The sequence below is a fragment of the Lepidochelys olivacea genome (assembly GCF_965140295.1).
Source record: "Lepidochelys olivacea isolate rLepOli2 genome assembly, chromosome: 1".
Taxonomy (NCBI): Eukaryota; Metazoa; Chordata; order Testudines; family Cheloniidae; genus Lepidochelys; species Lepidochelys olivacea.
In genome coordinates this window covers 255,589,559-255,611,213 of record NC_140411.1, presented here as the reverse complement: position 1 = coordinate 255,611,213, position 21,655 = coordinate 255,589,559, and the positions used below count along the sequence as shown (strand labels likewise).

At 44.3% G+C, this 21,655-nt stretch overlaps 1 protein-coding gene across 1 annotated transcript in view; it reads right to left on the bottom strand.

Moving 5' to 3' along the window:
- Positions 1-21,655, bottom strand: part of ABTB3 (ankyrin repeat and BTB domain containing 3) — a 280,098-nt gene that overhangs the window by 97,437 nt on the left and 161,006 nt on the right. Inside the window, exon 2 of the mRNA XM_084617381.1 lies at positions 15,205-15,354. Coding sequence (XP_084473507.1) covers positions 15,205-15,354 — 150 coding nt within the window. The remainder of the gene's footprint in view (positions 1-15,204; positions 15,355-21,655) is intronic.

The following is a 21,655-nucleotide window of genomic DNA, read 5'->3' as shown; positions in this document are numbered from 1 at the left end:
GAACGCATCATCAGGGATCAAGGAGTAGATGGAGGACATCAGACTGTTGTTGATTGTTCTTTTGACAAAGCTGGACACCTTGAGTATGGTAATAAAGAGCTCTTTATCAGGTTTGAGATATTCATCTTTGGGACAGGGCACCCATCTTCCTGTTTCTTGTACCTGGGTGATAGTTCACAAAGTCAAATCAAGCAAAGAACAGGAACCAGTGGATGTGACATTGGTTAAAGTGTCTTGCAGTCCATAGGTACTCCAGATTCTTGTGGTCCATCATCAGGGCTTGGACCAGGAATCTGGCTACTTCTAGGAGATGGTGCTACTCCACAAAATCTGCCTTGATAGATAGTAGCTCCTTGTCCTACATGTAATTTTTTCCACGGGGGGTAGCCTCCGAGACTGCAAGGCACAGGGGTGGATTTGGTTATGGGGGCCCAGATGTTGAGATAATACTGCACCTATGGCAAAATTTGGTCTCTATCATAAATGGTTTAGTGGGATCTGGGTAAATCATGATGGGTGCTGAGATGAATGCCCTCTTCTGTCGCTCAAGGGCTGACTAAACCTCCGTGGCCCAGGTGAACTGGGCTCTCTTTTGAAAGAGTGCCATTATGGGTGCAATCAAGCTAAAGAATCCTTTAATAAATCACCTGTAGAAACTGGCAAATCCCAAGAATCCCTGCACCCCATGTATGTCCTTGGGTGCAGCCCAGTTGGATATTGCCGCCACCTTGCATGGCTCCATGGTAAGTCCCTCAGGTGAGATGATATATTCCAAGAATTCCACTGTGTCTTTAATGAAACCTCGAGCTTTGTGAAGAGTTTGTTTTGGTGGAGTCTCTCCAAGGCAATACGCACATAATGATTGTGGAAGGCCTGACTTTCAGAGACTACAAGGATGTTGTCCAGGTAAATTATGACAAATTGGTCCACCATGTTCCTAAAGATGTCATTTATGAAATACTGGAAGGTTGCTGGGGTGTTGCACAACCCAAACAGCATGACCAAGCGGCCATACATGGTCCGGAAGGCAGTCCTTCCTTTTCTCTCCTTCCTGAAACCTCACCAGGTTATAAGCTCCATGGAGGTCCAACTCTGTGAAGTCCTTGAGAGAGTGTGGCCTTTCAAACAGTTCATTAATAATTGGTAAAGGATATCAGTTTCAGCTTGTTATCTTGTTCAGGGCTCTCTAATCCAGACATGGCCAGAGGAACCGGTTTTTCTTCGCCACAAAGATGATTGGGGGCCCCGCTGAGGACATGGAGGGGCAAATGAAACCCTTCTGCAGGTTTTCCTTGGGATCTCTCCAGAGGGCCTGAAGTTCAAGTACAGAGAAGGAGTAAATGCACCTAAAGGGAACCTCTGTTCCTGACTGGAGGTCGATGGGACAGTCGTAGCTGTGATGGGGCAGTAGGTTGTCAGATTGTTTTTTGTCAAACATGTTGACATAGTGTTGATATTTAACAGGAATCCCTGGAGCTGTTCAGGAGGTCATGGGGGTTGCGGGGTCATCTTTGGATCATCTCTTCACATCTCTGAAGGATTGCTGGTCTCAGGTCAGCTCTCAGGAAACAGGACTGTTGGCAAAATAGGGAGTCAAAGCATAACATGCCTGACCGCCAGTGGAAGCATGGGACATGGGTGATGAGTCAGGGGATGCCAAAGACAGCTGATGAATGCAGTGCACAAATTAGCCCAAACTGAAGGATTTCTTGGTGCCCTAGAAGGGTATTTACCTCTAAGGGAGCTGTCTGGTGGGTGACTGGTCTCAATGAAAGGTGTGACCTGTCTATGGGCTGCATTAATACGGGGGAGTCCTTGCGCCAGGTGGGGATTTTGTTTGCTCAGGCAAACTTCAGATCCATGAAATTTCCTGAGGCACCTGAGTTCATCAGCACCTGTAGGTTTGTGTCGGGGACACTACTGGAGAGGGAGTTGGAGATAAGTTAGACACGGATTGCCCATCACCAAGATACCGACAGATGAACATTGGTCTGGGCTGCTGAAGGACGAGGGGGCTGGCCAACAGGACTGGCTGGAGTCAGGAGGACCATCTTTTTACTTGGCAGCGTTTGGTCAAGAAGTCATCAATCTTGATGCATAGGGTCAATGAAAACGCTCAGGCTGGATGGGGATTCCACCTGTGCCAGTTCATCTTTAATATCTTCATTTAGACCGAGCCAGAAATGATAATGCTGCGCGTCCTCATTCCATTGAGTGTCTACTACCCAACATCTGAACTCCACTGTAGATTTAGCAACGGGCCGGCATCCCTGCTACAACACCTGAAGTGCAGACTTGACTGTACCCTCACAACCTGAGTCATGGAAGATCACTGCCATAGCTTCAACAAAGTCCTCAAATTGTCCCAGAAGTGGGCTTGACATTTTCCAGGAACGGAGATACCTAAGCCAGGGCCTCCCAGGTGAGATGGCTGATAATCAGTCCAACTTGGGCTTGGTCAGTGGGGTATGACAGGTAAGAGCATGAGACCTAACACCTTTCTGGTCTTTGAGTGTCCCCCTCAGGGCACAGCAGTGCATTTACCTCTGTAATCATGGCTCTACTCTTCTTAATTTTTTCCATTAATATCTGGAAAAGAATAGACACCCCATTAATGTAACCAGCTGCGTTGATTTCTTTTTAAACAGAGAGAATAAAATGTGAACACCATGAAAAGAACCCCACAAACTAAAGGACAGTTCTCCGGGGAAAGGAAGTTGGGAAAGAAATGGAAACACGGAAGAAATGCTTTTAAAGTTTTATTAAAATACCTGACAAATGTTGCCTTCATGCTGACACTAAACAACATTTACAACTACTCACTGTCAAGGAGAACACTGTAGAGTCAGTCACCCCAAGGCAAACACCTTTCACCTAGCTTTTGTTTCCATGTTTGGGTTTAACCTCTTGTTTACAGACTTGAGTTAATTTGTTGCACTGCTTCTACACTGCTCACTCCTCTTGGCTGCAAAGGGTTGAGACGAGATTAAAAGGCCTGGGCGAGGATGCTGACTTTCATCATTTGCTTGGCTGTCACCATGAGCAGAAATGAAACAGCACTGGCGTATACAGTAACGTTCTTATTTACACTTGAGTGGTAACCTTTCCTTTCATCCTCAACAGTGTGGCAGATTCTCCTGGGGATTTGTTATTTCAGAAATATGTAGGTTCAGGATTGAAAAAGTAAAACAAACAAACAAACAAAAGGGGTGGGGTGGGGAATCTTCATAGGATAAAAAGAAAAGCTTTCCTCAAGACTGAAGAGGGCGGGAAATGCTGTCCTGTACATACATATTTAAATATGTCTGACACAGAAAATCAAATATTATTCAAGGATAAAAAAGCTCCATCTTAGCTCTCTTGTGCTCCTATTTATTCCCAGTCATTCAGAATATCCCAGACTGAAATAAAAGTTTCAACTACTTGTGGTTAACACCCTGAATAATAATAATAAAAAACTCCACATACGCAGCTTGATATGCCAAATGGCCCTGCATTGAACAATTTCCCCTCCTAGAAAATGAATGTAAACTGGCTATCTCTTGACTCAAAATAAACCAGAAGTAGCTTTCTGCTCTAAATTTGAAGAGATGTAAACATCTAGGGCTAGATCCTGTCCCATACTTAGACTCTTTGTGCTGCTTTGGTATTATCAAAGGGCCAGAAACCTGCCTTAGTATAGCAGTCAAGAATTTCCCCAACATGGGATAGATTTTCCTAGTCTGGCTCTAGCCCACCACTTCCCAAGCCTCCCATCAAGAATTAGGGAACATGAGGGGGGCATCCCATAGTGCAACAAGACACAGCAGGAGCACTCTGTGCTCCAGTAATCCCAGTGGTGTAAGAGCCCCTAAGGGGCAGTTAAAAGCCAGTGTTATTTAGAGCAGCCTTGAGGCTCAGCTGTCCCAGGGATAGGGGGAGCGCAAAGGTAGTGTACACGTTTGCCAGCCCCCTGGGGTTCGGCAGCAAGTGCAGTCTGATGGATCTGAGATCACAGAGCCCCAGTCAGGGACAGACAGATCTTTCCATGTTTTGAGAGAACCCTTGTGGGGCATTTTCTCTGCTTGGTCTAGCAACCCATGGGACCTAAGGTGTAAGTCCCTAGTAAGCTTTTCTACTTCTAGCCATTAAATACCCACCAGAAATTTGGGAGTGGAGTTTTTCAGTTATGTTATTCTATTATGCAGCAAAAATATGTCTGTTCATTTATTGCAATTAAATACATCTATTCCCATCCCTCTGGGACCATATACAAATATTAAAAACACAGCCATCCAGGGACAAATGTCCTAAACAGTAATAAACTCTCCCAAGCCCCAATGTGTCCTTAGAGAAAGCTCATCTTATTGAGCCACCCACCTACTCATTCCTTCCCACCCAAAAATCCTGGGAGAACAAACAGGTTTTATAACAGCACCTGAAGGTCAACAGAGAAATGCTCTGACAATTGAGGGGGAAACAAACTGCACATCTGAAAAACCCCTCAGTGAGAATGCGTTGTCTCCAGCCCCGAATGATTAAACCAGGGGCTGATAGTTCCAGCTCTTCTGTTGATTACTATTGCACAGGAAGTGAGGCAATCTCTGGGTGTATTTTCATTGCAGATTTACCTTGAATGACTGGCACCAGGGAGCACCTAGCCCAGTTAGCCTAGCCCGGGTATGAGCAGTCATAGTGCAAAGCCCTACCTGATCTACTGTGTCCTCACCACTGCACTCCCCCGTGTGTTGCTACCATGGTTGCTGCCCCGAGACTGTGGAGCACATCCTATGGTTTGTGCTGCACTAAGATGAGCCAACTCTTTGATTCTTTCCCAGTGAATTGCAGGATAACTTTTTTGTCCTTCTGAACATGTGCTGGGAATTATGGGAAGGCACTGAAGGACTAAGGGCACTTGAGTGATTTAGCCTGCATTCTATAAGCATTGCCAAATTTGCTTAAAACAAGTGACTATTTGCTTGGTTTTGGCCAATTGGGCTGGCATTTTTAGGCAGTCACGCCTGCGGGTTTTTCCACTTGTCTTGTGGGACACTTTTTTTTTGAACGATACCCGGCATGTATTTTTTGACGCAAATCTCACCTAGCATCATGGCGTCATGACGCATATCCCCACCCAGCATCATGATCAAATCCACTCCCGGCCTCATTATAAGAAATTAAGATCCTGTCTTCTGCTTACATTTTTCTGTTTTTTTGTGGGTTTTTCCTACTATTTAGGCTTTTTTTCCGAGTGGTTTTCTGGCAAGGTACAGCCCAAGGGTACTGGATCATTCCAGCGACCTGAGCTCTAGCCTACACCTCAGCTAGTCCGGATGGAAAGAACCACCACAATCGGGGGAAAGGTTTTTATATGTGGACAGTAGTCAGGTTAGGGACAACACTGAAGTAAAGGTCTGAGTGGACACAGTGTACTTAGATTTCCAGAAAACCTTTGACAAGGTCCCTCACCAAAGGCTCTTATGTAAATTAAGTTGTCATGGGATCAGAGGGGAAGATCCTTTCATGGACTTAGAACTGGTTAAAAGACAGGGAACAAAAGGTAGGAATAAATGATAAATTTTCAGAATGGAGAGGGGTAACTAGTGGTGTTCCCCAAGGGTCAGTTCTAGGACCGATCCTATTCAACTTATTCATAAATGATCTGGAGAAATGGGTAAACAGTGAGGTGGCAAAGTTTGCAGATCCTACTAAACTGCTCAAGATAGTTAAGACCAAAGCAGATTGTGAAGAACTTCAAAAAGATCTCACAAAACTAAGTGATTGGGCAACAAAATGGCAAATGAAATTTAATGTGGATAAATAAAGTAATGCACATTGGAAAAAATAACCACAACTACACATAAAATATGATGGGGGCTAATTTAGCTACAACTAATCAGGAGAAAGATCTTGGAGTCATCGTGGATAGTTCTCTGAAGACATCCACACAGTGTACAGCGGCAGTCCAGAAAGCAAAACGGATGTTAGGAATCATTAAAAAAGGGATAGAGAATAAGAGGGAGAATATCTTATTGCCCTTATATGAATCCATGGTATGCCCACATCTTGAATACTGCGTACAGATGTGGTCCCCTCATCTCAAAAAAGATATACTGACATTAGAAAAGGTTCAGAAAAGGGCAACTAAAATGTTTAGGGGTTTGGAACGGGTCTCATATGAGGAGAGATTAAAGAGGCTAGGACTTTTCAGCTTGGAAAAGAGGAGACTAAGGGGGGATATAATAGAGGTATATAAAACCATGAGTGGTCTGGAGAAAGTGAATAAGGAAAAGTTATTTACTTGTTCCCATAATATAAGAACTAGGGGCCACCAAATGAAATTAATGGGCAGCAGGTTTAAAACAAATAAAAGGAAGTTCTTCTTCACTCAGCGCACAGTCAACCCTGTGGAACTCCTTGCTAGGACTATAATAGGGTTTAAAAGAGAATTGGATAAATTCATGGAGGTTAAGTCCATTAATGGCTATTAGCCAGGATGGGTAAGAAATGCTGTCTCTAGCCTCTGTTTGTCAGAGAGTGGAGATGGATGGCAGGAGACAGATCACTAGATCATTACCTGTTAGGTTCACTCCCTCTGGGGCACCTGGCATTGGCCACTGTCGGTAGACAGGATACTGGGCTGGATGGACCTTTGGTCTGACCCAGTATGGCCATTCTTATGTTCTTAATGAGTTAGCTCTGCTGTGAAGATGTACCCTCTGAGGTAAATATGACCATGAGCTTAATCCATTTATGGTTTAAGACAACACCTTACACTGTTGAATCAGCATCAGCTGAGGAGTGGTTCTGATATCAAGCTCAGGAGCACTTTACACACAGATCCAGCTGCAAAAGAAAACTAAGATCATGTGATCTTCATCAATTCCCCTCTCCAGCCATTTCCACCTCAAAAGCTCTCCTGTTTGATCCAGGTGCTGAATCTGCTTGCAGAAGATACTGAGTGGTATTCCTTTGTCACAGGAAAACCTGGGCATCATGCAAATTAACAAATAGGAAGCACGGTGGGAACAGATGGTAGGTGGAAAACCATCTATGCATAGGTACTCAGACACTACAGCGATGAGCCCGGTACAAATGTCAAGGTAAAGATAACATTTGGGGAACCAAGTCAATGAACTTAATCTATCCCTGCTGTAACCCATTAAAGTCAAAGAAGTTACATTTGGAATTAAGTTGGCCCATTGTCTCTACCTTCTTAAATATCAGTTTTTTCTCTTCTCTGTCTCTCATGTTCTCCAATCCATTTTCCCCATTCCTTTCTTGCTCCCAACATCTCTCTCCCCCATCCCTCTTGCTCTCTCCCATCCAGTGTTCGGCTACTCAGTTCATCCCTCCCTCCCCTTGTGCCACCTGGTTCAGTGTCTCCTCCAAGCTCTCTCTCTGTCACCATGACTGGTGCTGCGCCACCTCTGCTCAATACTACTTCTTGCTCTATCCTAAAGCACATGGGAAAGGCGGGGCAATTGGAACGCTGGTCACAGGAGAGCGCCTCACTGACATGAGAGCTCCTTATCGGTTACCCACATATCACACAGAGTAGAGAGTGTGCTTCTGACTCCTGCAACCATCAGAGGAAGAAAAGCAGGAAGGCAAAATGGCAGGCGGACACAGATTACCGAGCAGGAGGTGGCAGCAATTTGGGGTGGGATTTTCAAAGACAACTACAGGAGCTAGTTGCCCAACACACACAGAAATGCAATGAGAGCTTATAGGCTCCTTACCAAATCCAAGTCTTGGTGGATTTATGCAGCACAAAGGAATTTATGTGGCAAGTACATGAAAAGGTAAAATATGCTGCCCTCTATGTGGCCTCATAACTATTAAGCATGGCCACCCGTACATGGCCTTTTACGATTGGAACTCCCATCTTTCCCATGGCGCCTTACCTTCCCCACCCCCCACAAATCTTACTCTCTTATCTCTTGCTGTGCTATGGCTACCTTAAATCGTAGACACCATCAGGCAGGGTCTCATCTTTTTAAGTTTGTCTGCAGAGCCCTGCACACATATAATGCTAAAAAAATAAACAAACAATAATAATAATTTGGTGTGGGAGCTATAGTTTTTAGACAGATCTAATAAGCATTAGCCAGTGTTTGTTGTTACAGGACTGAGAAGTTAAAGTTTAAGGGCATTACAGGGGGAAACAGTGGTTGAACAATTCCCCTGGCAGTCCCATTCTTTTGATGAACTTGCCTACAGAGGCGAGTGTTCTCCAAGAATGGAGAGCATGTGGATACATTCCTAATCTTTAGGACTGAAAAGCACCACAGTTAACCTGTACTCAAATCAACATTTCTGGAGACAGCGGATCCTGACAGATTACAATGCCTGATTTAGCTATTTCCAGAAATGTGGAGTTGGCATAGAAGTGAACAGGTGTCTCAATCGTGATAAGAAGTCCACAAAAGTATTTCATACAAAACTAGAAGGGGTAGTAGAATGAGGAGGTAGCTGGCCAGACACTCTGTGCTAGAGTCTGATGTATTTCCATTTAGAATGCTGCCGACCAGGCAGTCATCTGCAATTCTGGGCACTTTTAGCATTATTTAAAATAAAAAAACAACCAAACCAAAGCTAGCATCAAGCTGACAGAAAAATGCCAGCAAGCCCTCCCCAGCACAACCCAATAGAGGCAGGGCTTTCCCCACCAAACTGCCCATTCCCCCATAAACAAATCACTCCCATGAGGCCCCACTGTCTTCAGATGCCTGGCTGGGCAAAAGAACAAGCCTTACCGCATACTGTAAATCCCAGACTGCCTCAAACCAAGGGCAGAAGCTTGTTTCACAGCTGAGGTCCCCTGGTGAAAAATGCGCTGCAACCAGCATCCTCTGTTAAATCAAGGGAACCCATCTTGAGCACCTCTGCTGATTATACAATGGGCCGTATGTTATGGGAAGCGGGGTGGTCTTTTCTGTAGTCAGGTCCCAAACCATTGAAGCCTTTACAGGTTAAATGCTCTGGTCTCTTTAAATCACTGGACTGTGGGTGGAGCCCACCAGAAGAACAAATGGCACTGCTCTCTCGGATGAAGGAGAGGCCTCTGGCCTATGTGAATTCCAGGAAGTGGTGGGCTTCAGCCCCTCAGGAACAAAAGGCCTTCCGCCCTCAAATGGGGGGGGCCTCTGGACTGACAGCACTGGAGACTGAAGTCTTATGTTTATCCACACAATGGATACAGCCTGGGCAATGAGAGAGCAAGCTTCCCCACCAGCCCTTCCACAACCGATGAGAGATCTTGGGAGAGAGACAACCAAACACAAAGAAGCAGTGGGGGACTGATGTTAGGTAGAACAACAATGGCAAGACCAGAACAGCATGAAGGAGGGGGGTGAGGGAGGAGAGGGAGTGGGGGACGGAGAGCAGAGCAGGAGGAAAGTAAAGAGAAAGGACAATCGAACAAGGGAGAGTGGACAAGACACAAAAATGTTTCGTAGTTAAGATATGAAAAGAGGAGGGAATGTTACCTGGTTTGTTAGAAAGAACAGGAGAAACAGGACAAGAAAGAATAAAAAAATAAATAAGAGAGAGATAGCAAACAAAAATAACCAGAAAAGAGAGAGACTATAAAGAGGGAGGTGGAAGAAACAAGAAGAGGGAGTAAAGGAATGGGAAAATGGAAGACTAGACAAGAAAACACACTTGATCCATTTAGGCTAGGAGATATTTTATTCTATGTTTTATTTGGGACAGAGGCAAAGATTAAAAAAATACAAAAGTTAGTGACTTGAAGAGGGAAACAGAAAAAGGGCAGTAATTGGGCTCAGTTTGCCAGCTGTCATCCTGCAGGGAGATAGATAGCTCTTCTTATCCCCAAAGATACTAGCAGCCCAACAGCTGGTCACCCAGCAAGGCAGCCTGATTCCAGACAGAAAAGGTGAAAGCAAAGAGGCATCTTTCCTTGGCATCTGCCTATTTTTGCATGCTAGCTTTTCTGGGTACTTAAATGAATGATTAATGTAAATAAACTCTGGATAATCATGCTCATTCAGAATTTGGTTGCCAGAGACTTGTTTTTAAAAAATTACTTTACTTGCTCTGAAAAACATTGAAGTTACAGGCTCACTCTTTCCTCTTGTTCGGTGTTTATTTAGGATGTACACAAAATTTAGGGTCTGGCTCCTAGGGTATTGTGACCTGGTGTGGTACTACGTGTGTGTGTCTCTCTCTCTCTCTCACACACACACACACACCCCTCCCTACTACTACTACTACTAACTCTTCTTCTATGGCATGTGTGCACATGGTGGCAGGAGACGTGGCTCCCTGCTTAGAGACTCTCTTTGATTGCTATCAATACGCTTAAGGCACCGAATTCTGTGTTCAGATATCTGCACACAGCTCCCATTGACTTGGGGGGCAGGGTAGACAAAAATCAATGATTTTGGGAAGGGGAGAGGGGGAAGATTTTTTTATTTAAATCTGATTTTCTTGAGTTTGTTATTTAAATAATATATTTTTCTTTTTAAAAATAAACCTGTTTAAAATGAAATCTGAGTTTAATACAAAATATATTGAGGCCTAAATTTATTATAGTCTCTTAAAACATTTAAATAAAACTAAATCCACAAGTCTCTATCAAAAACTTTGAGTTAGAGGCTGCTTTTCAATATAAAGAAAAAATCAGCGGAAAACATCTAACTTTTGAGGTCAAGCTTTATAAATATGGCACAATGAGTCAGCCTAAGTACCTTAGGAGACTGTCTCATTTTCAAGAGATTAGGAAAGTAGGAACTTGAGCTCCAGTCCCTTTTACTTACAAATATCTAAAAATTTTTCCAGGCTGACCTGAAATAATCAGTTTAATTTTCTGACTACAGTTAATCCCTCTGTTTAATAAATCTTTTAGTTGTAAATGTGAGACGTGTTTCGATAAGAGAAGTTTAAATATCCAAAATGTTTAAGATTGTTTTGTTTAATTTTAATTTTATAAGTTTGATATGCTGTTTTGTGAGTCCAGTACCCACAAAATTAAATTCCAGTTACTATCCTAATATCGCTTGACACAAATCATGAGCAAAAAGTTAATTATCTAGTAAATAACCAGTATATCAGTCACCATTTTCTAACCCACTAAAAATGTACAATTAATAAGAATCTGAAAATGTTAATTGCTAAAATAAATGGATACAGTTATAGTGTACTCACTTATATATAAATGTATATAGTTATACTGTATTCTCCTACATAATAAAAAGTATCAAATCTATATAAAAGCTCTACTTAGTTGTAAATCAGCATGTTTAATGGTTATATTAATCAGTGAGAATGCAACCTTTCTTTAGAAAATAACCGGAATACAAAACAGAAAAGTTTGATTAAAATGGATGATTTAAATTGAGGCTTTCCACTTGGTGGTTTAAATAATGATTTAAATCGCTGATTTAAATCTCCTGGATTTAAATCAACCCACCCTGCTTGGGGGTACCTTTTTCCAGCTATATCCCCAAAGAATAATTTGCCTGTGTTCTGGGCCAACAGCTAATAGACCCACCGCACCATCTTGGAATGTGCTGCTACAGCTCCTCATTCCACAGCAGCCCTTAGTACAACTGCACATAGAACCAGGGATTTCCCTACACCCCCTCTATGGGGGTGTTTACCCCCCGAATTTCCCCAACACCCCTCCCTCTCAAGTTTTGTGAACTAGTTACATGCAGGGTTGCCAATTTAGTGATTGCTTGGAAATTTGAATTGAAATTAATACACACTTTAAAAGCATATACAGTGTATGATAAAATACGTGTATCTGAAAAAGTATAATAGATTTGAAAAGTATGAACATAGACTAGCTTCCTTATACAGCTGTTGTTTTTTATGACCATGTCATTGCATTCATTTCGGTGATGTTGGCCAACCTAATAATTTCGAATTATGATTTGCAAGCAAAGTCTAAATGAGCTCTCCCTGACAGCTAGTGATGAGCTGGGGGGAAAGGCTTCAGGACCAGATTGTATTTACATTCACACCTAATCTACTTAGGTATCCAGCAAACAGAGCTGTGTTGCCCAAGTGATAGATTTTGGCTGGGGTTGGGTTACAAATCACTTGAATGTGTGGGGGGGGTGTAATGAAATGTTATTCTTATTGTAGGAGTAAAGGGCAGTAGAACTGTACTTAGCCTGTGCTGATTGAGGGGCATCGAGAGAGACAGCGGGGACAGGTGTTTTGCTTGATGGTCTGTCTGAGTCACAAGTACCTGCCCCTCTCCACTGTTTAAAGACAGAGCTGATTAGGCTCCATAGATAGTCTTTGTTTTGTTAAGTGATCACTACAGCTGAAATCACTTATAATCAGGTCTAAGTGCTTAGACCTGCTGTGGGAGTGTGTTTCTGTTGAAGAGACGGCCCAATCTGCACTAGCAGTGAGGTTCCCCCACTGAGAGCTCAGCTAAAATCACTGAGAGCTGGGTGGAACCTCAAGAGACCAACTCGCAGAGGTCACAGTGGCAGGTGGCAGCAGAAGGTGACAGCGCAGGGCCATTGGCAACAGAGCGATGGCGTGAACGGTGGCACAACCAACAACAGTGGCCAGAGCGAACAGTGAGCAGCTGGAGGAGCGAGCAAGGTGCCTTCTTGCCCCCCACCTGGGAGATGAACTCATGGGAAAGCACCTCTGAACTCTGAGTCTCCACTGACCAAGGACAACACCGGTGAGTGTTAATGAGGCTGTTAAGCATGTTGGAGACACAACATAGTTCATGCAAACAAACATGGCCGTGGCATCATACTTTCTATTTAAGCAAGAAATACCACTCACTACAAACTGGAGGCCAATGTTAAGTGCATTGTCACTTCTTCATCCTGAAGTTGAACACCAGTTCCGAACAAGATCAGCAAATGCTCACTGTCTGTCTGCAAGAAACTCAACTGACTGGCTAGACACATGTGGTGCAACAGTGAAAGACTCAACAGTTGAAAAAGTGAAGAACTCTCTCACCACATTCAAAAAATGTGCGTACACGGCTGATGAATGCACCAATGCAAATGGTCATCAAGTATTAAGTCATTGTGTACATTATCTTGAGGTCAGTGGTAGGCCAGTAGATGCATTTCTAGATGTTCAAGTTATAGAAGACACATCGGCTGCATCTGTGACAACCCACATCTTAGAAGAGTTAAATGCTTGTCAATGGGACTCCAAACAGATGGCTGTTTGTGCATTTGATGGAGCTGCAAACTTCTCTGAAAGACATGGTGGAGCACAAGCTTTTCTCAGAGAAAAGTGTAACCCTAATCTCTCCTATACACACTGCAGAGGCCAGCTACTCCAACTAGCGCTAGTATGAGCTGCAGACTCTTCAAAAGACATTTAAAAAAAGCTATAAATTTAATGTCTTCATTATAGTCTTTTTTCAGCAAGAGTCCAAAAAGACTGAATATCTTGGAAAATATAGAAGATACACTGGGACTGAAGTTCAAATTAGTCCAACCTGGGAAAACCCTCTGGCTTTCTCATGAGTGGTCCTTGCCTGTTGTCTTAAAATTACTCCAGCCATTATTACTGTCTTTGGAAAGTGTCTACCAAGAATGGATGGATCTAAGTAGTGAGGCTGGTGGATTACTTTTGCTACTACGTTCAGAGAAGACTATTGCCATTCTCTCTCTTGTAAGTCTACTGTTGAAACCACTTGGGTCATTAAACAATGCCATCCAGGCATCTGCTACAACAGTAGTAGATCTTTGTCCAGCAATAGAAGCTACATTTGTATCAATCAGAGAGCTATCCACTGAAAAAGTACTGGAAGAAGCAAAGACTTCAGTCCAGAAGTTGACTAATGAAGGCATTTATATTGAATCCTTAAGTGAAGAGGACAATAAGTGTTTGTTAAGACAACTGAAAAAGTACACAGACTTGATTCTTAAAAATCTACAACAGCGACTTCTAGATTCTACTCAACCTCTACGTAGCTTTAACAGATCCCTGTCTTATAAAACACCGACAGCTGAATGGAGTGAGGCACAACCAGCAATGGGGCTGCCATGTGATCAGGACAGAATAGGGAATTTGAACCCAGAGTGGAATATCATATGACGAGTGAATGAAGATTTGACTTCAACTTATTTTTTATCATCTCTAGTGGCTCAGCCCAATCTTTATGCTATGTTTCCTGGGCTGAAAGAAGTAGGAATTCATCTCTTGCTACTCCCACTCACAACAGTTACAGCTGAGCGTTCTTTTTCATCATTGAATAGAATTTTGTGTTTTGAAAGAAGTCGTCTTCTGCCTGATCATGTGAATGAACTAATGAGCATATCAATTGAAGGAATGGAAGTACCGGACACAAGAGAAGCCACCAAAGATGAATGCATTGCATTCAAGAAGTTCATTAACAGAGTTGTGCAAAATTATAAGAAGAAACCAAGAAGGATGTAGATGTAGTGCTTCATAGAAGGCTTGAGTAGCCAACTTTAATTTGTGTGATGATTTTAAAATCTAATAAAATGGTCATGAAACATTTTTCAGTTTTTACTATGCTGCCATAGAGCCCACCTACACCCTCATGATCTCACTCCTCATCCTGACCCCCCCCCCAATTTCAATTCCTGGGGAAAACACTGCATAGAACTACGAAATCAGCTAAATATTTGAATTTGAGGACACAGTATAAACGTGATATCAGGTTTCTGCCTTCAGGGAAACCCTAAAAAGAAATGCACCTACAACCCCTGAGTTTTTACATTGCATTAGGATTCACAGAGCATTTGCGTCCTACAAACAAAACATGTCTATGGTGTTCAGAGAACTGTAAATAATTTATTTGTACTGAAATCAAAGCTTTAGAACTGTGACAGGTATAGCAGCTTATCATATTGCCCCAAAAGTGTTTTGATTAATAACAAATAATTTATTTTCCAGGCAGCTAATTTGTGTTCTATAAGTTTTGTTTTTTCTCCCACTGGAAGTGGAGGGAGGGAAAGTGGGGATGAAGGATCTTCTGAAATTCTAATGGAGTCATTTGTATGTTTGTGAGTATCATCTACACACTCACACTCCTCTCTTCTAAGGCCTTGTTCCACCCTTCAGCTTCCAAACTGACCAGTGGGATCTCTGTGGAGCAAATAAGGCCCTCCTTCTTCCCACTATTAAAGAAGTCTCCCTTGATAGCGCTTCAGCCTGTCTTTTATAGAAACATATAATACATTGGGTTTTTTGTTTTACTTTAAGAGGAAAAAAGAACATAAATGATGTTGCACTTACTGAGTTCGGTAATGCTTCCCACCCGGGTAGCGAGCAAGGATTGCTCTATGGTCCTTAACTCTGATTGGCTAAACATTTGTACTTCGCCTGGCTTATTTGACCTTTGCTGGTCTTTGTGAAGGTTCAGACTGTCTGGCAGGCAGAGAACACCTAGAGTTAATAAAAGAGAGAGAAAAGAAAAGACCATTGTCATTTTAGTCACTATGGACAGTTGCTGTTACAGTCAGACCTTGCTGTATATGTTTCAAGAGGATGTGTTTGGAGTTCAAAATATACCTATGTTTTTTTAATAAAACAAACGCCATATAATATAAACATAACACAATATTGCAGCTGAGTCAGATACTCAAAAATGCCCCTCATTAACTTTTCAGAATACCCTTAAGTCTCTCATGTTGCCATTGTCCATTCTGGGGATAACCTTTAGAGGAAAGTCCTGTAGAATTTTATCGAGATGAAGTCAACAGCATTCCAGAGAAATTAAACAGGGCTCTATGAAAATTACTCTAAAAACAACCAAATTCAATAGAAAATTCTATCTATAGAATTCTGTAGGTTAGTTTCAAAACCTCTATATAGAAAGGTTATTCTCTATAAAATATTATAGGACCTTTCTATAAGGAAAATTCCATTTCTAACTGTCAAAACAATGGACAGTATCAAGCTGTCTGCAATGACATCTAGAAACTTATTGCTTTTGTTCTGCAAATGTAACTCCTGGCTGTTGAACTGTTTTAAGTTTTGAACCTCTGCCTATAATGCAGAAGAATCACAAGAGTAGTTTAACTGTAATGCACTTTCTCTGGGGTGAATAAAGCCACTGTACTGTCCTACCAAATGGACTAACTCAGATATACATTCATTCAGACACAACAGTAACATTCGGAGAGCATATCTAATCAGTCAAACACATATAAGAAACAAATGTTTATAATTTGAAAATCATTTTCATACTGCAGAACAGAACTTATTAAAAGCCCTAACACCCAAACTCAAACCATAGATATTAGTGACATCAAAGTGTGGTTGAGGCAGAAACAATTCTCCCTTTTTTGAGGTATGTGAACAGTGCACTATGTGCCATGATGTCAACAGTATCACATTCCATGAGGCAAATTCACCCTTGGCATAAGCAGATGCAGGTCCATTGAAGTCACCTCAACTAAAGTCACTGAAGTCAATGGAGTATTGCACTTGCTTATGCCAAGGATAAATGTGGCCCTATATCTGCCTGTGCAATTTGCAAAGCTTTGATGCCTCTGTGGTAAAAAGGTAGATGTTGAAAAATATGGACAAAAAATTATGTGGGGTTTTTTTTTTAGTGCTTGTGAAAGGTGATAGACTGACAACCATACAGACCAACCAGACATTACAAAACAAGTACACCAACAGGCACAGCCCCCCACCAGCCCGATAATGTACCCCAATGCTTTTCTTGAGGAAGAGGGAATAATTCAGTTTCCCTGTCCCATTAGATACTTGGCCTCTCTCTGATATAAATGCTACTAATCTAGCCAATGAACATGAACTGAGGAGCTATTTGTAAAGTGGCTACCTCTGGGCCCTGGTCTACACTAGGACTTTAGGTCGAATTTAGCAGCGTTAAATCAATGTAAACCTGCACCCGTCCACACAATGAAGCCCTTTATTTAGACTTAAAGGGCTCTTAAAATCGATTTCCTTACTCCACCCCTGACAAGTGGATTAGCGCTTAAATCGACCTTGCCGGCTCGAATTTGGGGTACTGTGGACACAATTCGATGGTATTGGCCTCCGGGAGCTATCCCAGAGTGCTCCATTGTGACCGCTCTGGACAGCACTCTCAACTCAGATGCACTGGCCAGGTAGACAGGAAAAGAACCGCGAACTTTTGAATCTCATTTCCTGTTTGGCCAGCGTGGCAAGCTGCAGGTGACCATGCAGAGCTCATCAGCACAGGTGATCATGATGGAGTCCCAGAATCGCAAAAGAGCTCCAGCATGGACCGAACGGGAGGTACAGGATCTGATCGCTGTTTGGGGAGAGGAATCCGTGCTATCAGAACTCCGTTCCAGTTTTCGAAATGCCAAAACCTTTGTCAAAATCTCCCAGGGCATGAAGGACAGAGGCCATAACAGGGACCCGAAGCAGTGCCGCGTGAAACTGAAAGAGCTGAGGCAAGCCTACCAGAAAACTAGAGAGGCGAACGGCCGCTCCGGGTCAGAGCCCCAAACATGCCGCTTCTATGATGAGCTGCATGCCATTTTAGGGGGTTCAGCCACCACTACCCCAGCCGTGTTGTTTGACTCCTTCAATGGAGATGGAGGCAACACGGAAGCAGGTTTTGGGGATGAAGAAGATGATGATGAGGTTGTAGATAGCTCACAGCAAGCAAGCGGAGAAACCGGTTTTCCCGACAGCCAGGAACTGTTTCTCACCCTGGACCTGGAGCCAGTACCCCCCGAACCCACCCAAGGCTGCCTCCTGGACCCAGCAGGTGGAGAAGGGACCTCTGGTGAGTGTACCTTTTAAAATACTATACATGGTTTAAAAGCAAGCATGTGAAAGGATTACTTTGCCCTGGCATTCGCGGTTCTCCTAGATGTACTCCTAAAGCCTTTGCAAAAGGTTTCTGGGGAGGGCAGCCTTATTGTGTCCTTCATGGTAGGACACTTTACCACTCCAGGCCAGTAACACGTACTCGGGAATCATTGTAGAACAAAGCATTGCAGTGTATGTTTGCTGGCATTCAAACAACATCCGTTCTTTATCTCTCTGTGTTATCCTCAGGAGAGTGAGATATAATTCATGGTCACCTGGTTGAAATAGAGTGCTTTTCTTCAGGGGACACTCAGAGGAGCCCATTCCTGCTGGGCTGTTTGCCTGTGGCTAAACAGAAATGTTCCCCACTGTTAGCCACAGGGAGGGGGGAAGGTTGAGGGGGTAGCCACGCGGTGGGGGGAGGCAAAATGCGACCTTGTAACAAAAGCACATGTGCTATGTATGTAATGTTAACAGCAAGGTTTACCCTGAAAGAGTGTAGCCACTGTTTTATAAAATGTGTCTTTTTAAATACCGCTGTCCCTTTTTTTTTTCTCCACCAGCTGCATGTGTTTCAATGATCACAGGATCTTCTCCTTCCCAGAGGCTACTGAAGCTTAGAAAGAAAAAAAAAACGCACTCATGATGACATGTTCTCCGAGCTCATGCTGTCCTCCCACACTGACAGAGCACAGACGAATGCGTGGAGGCAAATAATGTCAGAGTGCAGGAAAGCACAAAATGACCGGGAGGAGAGGTGGCGGGCTGAAGAGAGTAAGTGGCGGGCTGAAGAGAGGGCTGAAGCTCAAATGTGGCGGCAGCGTGATGAGAGGAGGCAGGATTCAATGCTGAGGCTGCTGGAGGACCAAACCAGTATGCTCCAGTGTATGGTTGAGCTGCAGCAAAGGCAGCTGGAGCACAGACTGCCACTGCAGCCCCTCTGTAACCAACCGCCCTCCTCCCCAAGTTCCATAGCCTCCACACCCAGACGCCCAAGAACGCGGTGGGGGGGGCCTCCGGCCAACCAGCCACTCCACCACAGAGGATTGCCCAAAAAAAAGAAGGCTGGCATTCAATAAATTTTAAAGTTGTAAACTTTTAAAGTGCTGTGCTTAAAGTGCTGTGTGGCATTTTCCTTCCCTCCTCCACCACCCCTCCTGGGCTACCTTGGGCTACCTGGGCTACCCCTATTTGTGTGATGAATGAATAAAGAATGCATGAATGTGAAGCAACAATGACTTTATTGCCTCTGCAAGCGGTGATTGAAGGGAGGAGGGGCGGGTGGTTAGCTTACAGGGAAGTAGAGTGAACCAAGGGGTGGGGGATTTCATCAAGGAGAAACAAACAGAACTTTCACACCGTAGCCTGGCCAGTCATGAAACTGGTTTTCAAAGCTTCTCTGATGCACACCGCACCCTCCTGTGCTCTTCTAACCGCCCTGGTGTCTGGCTGCGCGTAACCAGCAGCCAGGCGATTTGCCTCAACCTCCCACCCCGCCATAAATGTCTCCCCCTTACTCTCACAGATATTGTGGAGCACACAGCAAGCAGTAATAACAGTGGGAATATTGGTTTCGCTGAGGTCTAAGCGAGTCAATAAACTGCGCCAGCGCGCCTTTAAACGTCCAAATGCACATTCTACCACCATTCTGCACTTGCTCAGCCTGTAGTTGAACAGCTCCTGACTACTGTCCAGGCTGCCTGTGTATGGCTTCATGAGCCATGGCATTAAGGGGTAGGCTGGGTCCTCAAGGATAACTATAGGCATTTCAACATCCCCAACAATGATTTTCTGGTCTGGGAATAAAGTCCCTTCCTGCAGCTTTTGAAACAGACCAGAGTTCCTGAAGATGCGAGCGACATGCACCTTTCCCGGCCATTCCACGTTGATGTTGGTGAAACATCACTTGTGATCCACCAGAGCTTGCAGCACTATCGAAAAGTACCCCTTGCGGTTTATGTACTCGGCGGCTTGGTGCTCCGGTGCCAAGATAGGGATATGGGTTCTGTCTATGGCCCCACCACAGTTAGGGAATCCCATTGCAGCAAAGCCATCCACTATGACCTGCACATTTCCCAGGGTCACTACCCTTGATATCAGCAGATCTTTGATTGCGTGGGCTACTTGCATCACAGCAGCCCCCACAGTAGATTTGCCCACTCCAAATTGATTCCCAACTGACCGGTAGCTGTCTGGCGTTGCAAGCTTCCACAGGGCTATCGCCACTCGCTTCTCAACTGTGAGGGCTGCTCTCATCTTGGTATTCATGCGCCTCGGGGCAGGGGAAAGCAAGTCACAAAGTTCCATGAAAGTGCCCTTACGCATGCGAAAGTTTCACAGCCACTGGGAATCGTCCCAGACCTGCAACACTATGCGGTCGCACCAGTCTGTGCTTGTTTCCCGAGCCCAGAGTCGGCGTTCCACAGCATGAACCTGCCCCATTAGCACCATGATGCATGCATTGGCAGGGCCCATGCTTTCAGAGAAATCTGTGTCCATGTCCTGATCACTCACGTGACCGCGCTGACGTCGCCTCCTCGCCCGGTATCACTTTGCCAGGTTCTGGTGCTGCATATACTGCTGGATAATGCGTGTGGTGTTTAATGTGCTCCTAATTGCCAAAGTGAGCTGAGCGGCCTCCATGCTTGCCTTGGTATGGCGTCCGCACAGAAAAAAGGCACGGAATGATTGTCTGCCGTTGCTCTGACGGAGGGAGGGGCGACTGACGACACGGCTTACAGGGTTGGCTTTAGGGAGCTAAAATCAACAAAGGGGGTGTCTTTACATCAAGGAGTATTTCAGGCAGGACTTCACGGAGGGTTCCAATAAGAAATGGTGCACCTAAGTTATTGTTCTTATTGGAACAAGGAGGTTAGCCTGGCCTCTGATTGATACATGGCTCGATTTACCTCGCTGCACCTTCTCTGTGAGTGACTGCAATGTGACCTAGAGGAATGAGTCCCCTAGACCGGGGAGGGGGGGAAGCAAATGAGTACAAAACAAATCTGGTCTATTTCTTGTTTTGATCCACTCCATCTATCTTTTACATCTTTGGCTGGCAGCAGACGGTGCAGAAGGACTTCATGCCATCCACATCTCATGGCTGCTCGGCAGAAGATGGTACAGTACGACTGCTAGCCATCCTCATCTCTTGCCTGCCCGGCAGAAGATGGTACAGTACGACTGCTAGCAATCCGTATCGCCTGCCTGTTCACCATAAGACAGTTCAATAGGATTGACTGCAGGACTAAAGAGAATGACCTGGTCAAGTCACTCTAAATTAAGTCCCTGCGCCCATGTCTGTCCAGGCGCTCCCAACCAATGTGGCCAGGAGCACCTCGGACATGACGATGATGGCTACCAGTCGTACTGTACCGTCTGCTGCCACAAGGCAAGGGATTGCTGCTACTGTGTAGCAAAGCCGTACCGCGTCTGCCAGCACCCAGGAGACATAGGGTGACGGTTACCTGAGCGGGCTCCATGCTTGCCGTGGTATGGCGTCTGCACAGGTAACTCAGGAAAAAAGGCGCGAAACAATTGTCTGCCCTTGCTTTCACGGAGGGAGGGAGGGAACGGGGGCCTGACGATATGTACCCAGAACCACGCGCGACAATGTTTTAGCCCCATCAGGCATTGGGATCTCAACCCAGAATTCCAATGGGCAGCGGAGACTACGGGAATTGTGGGATAGCTATCCACAGTGCAACGCTCCGGAAGTCGACTCTAGCCTCGGTACTGTGGAAGCACTCCGCCGAGTTAATGCACTTAATGCACTTAGAGCATTTTCTGTGGGGACACACACACTTGAATATATAAAACCGATTTCTAAAAAACCGACTTCTATAAATTTGACCTTATTCCGTAGTGTAGACATACCCTGGGACTCTTAAACAACAAACCAATTTCACAAAGGCAACCAAACAGCCATCCA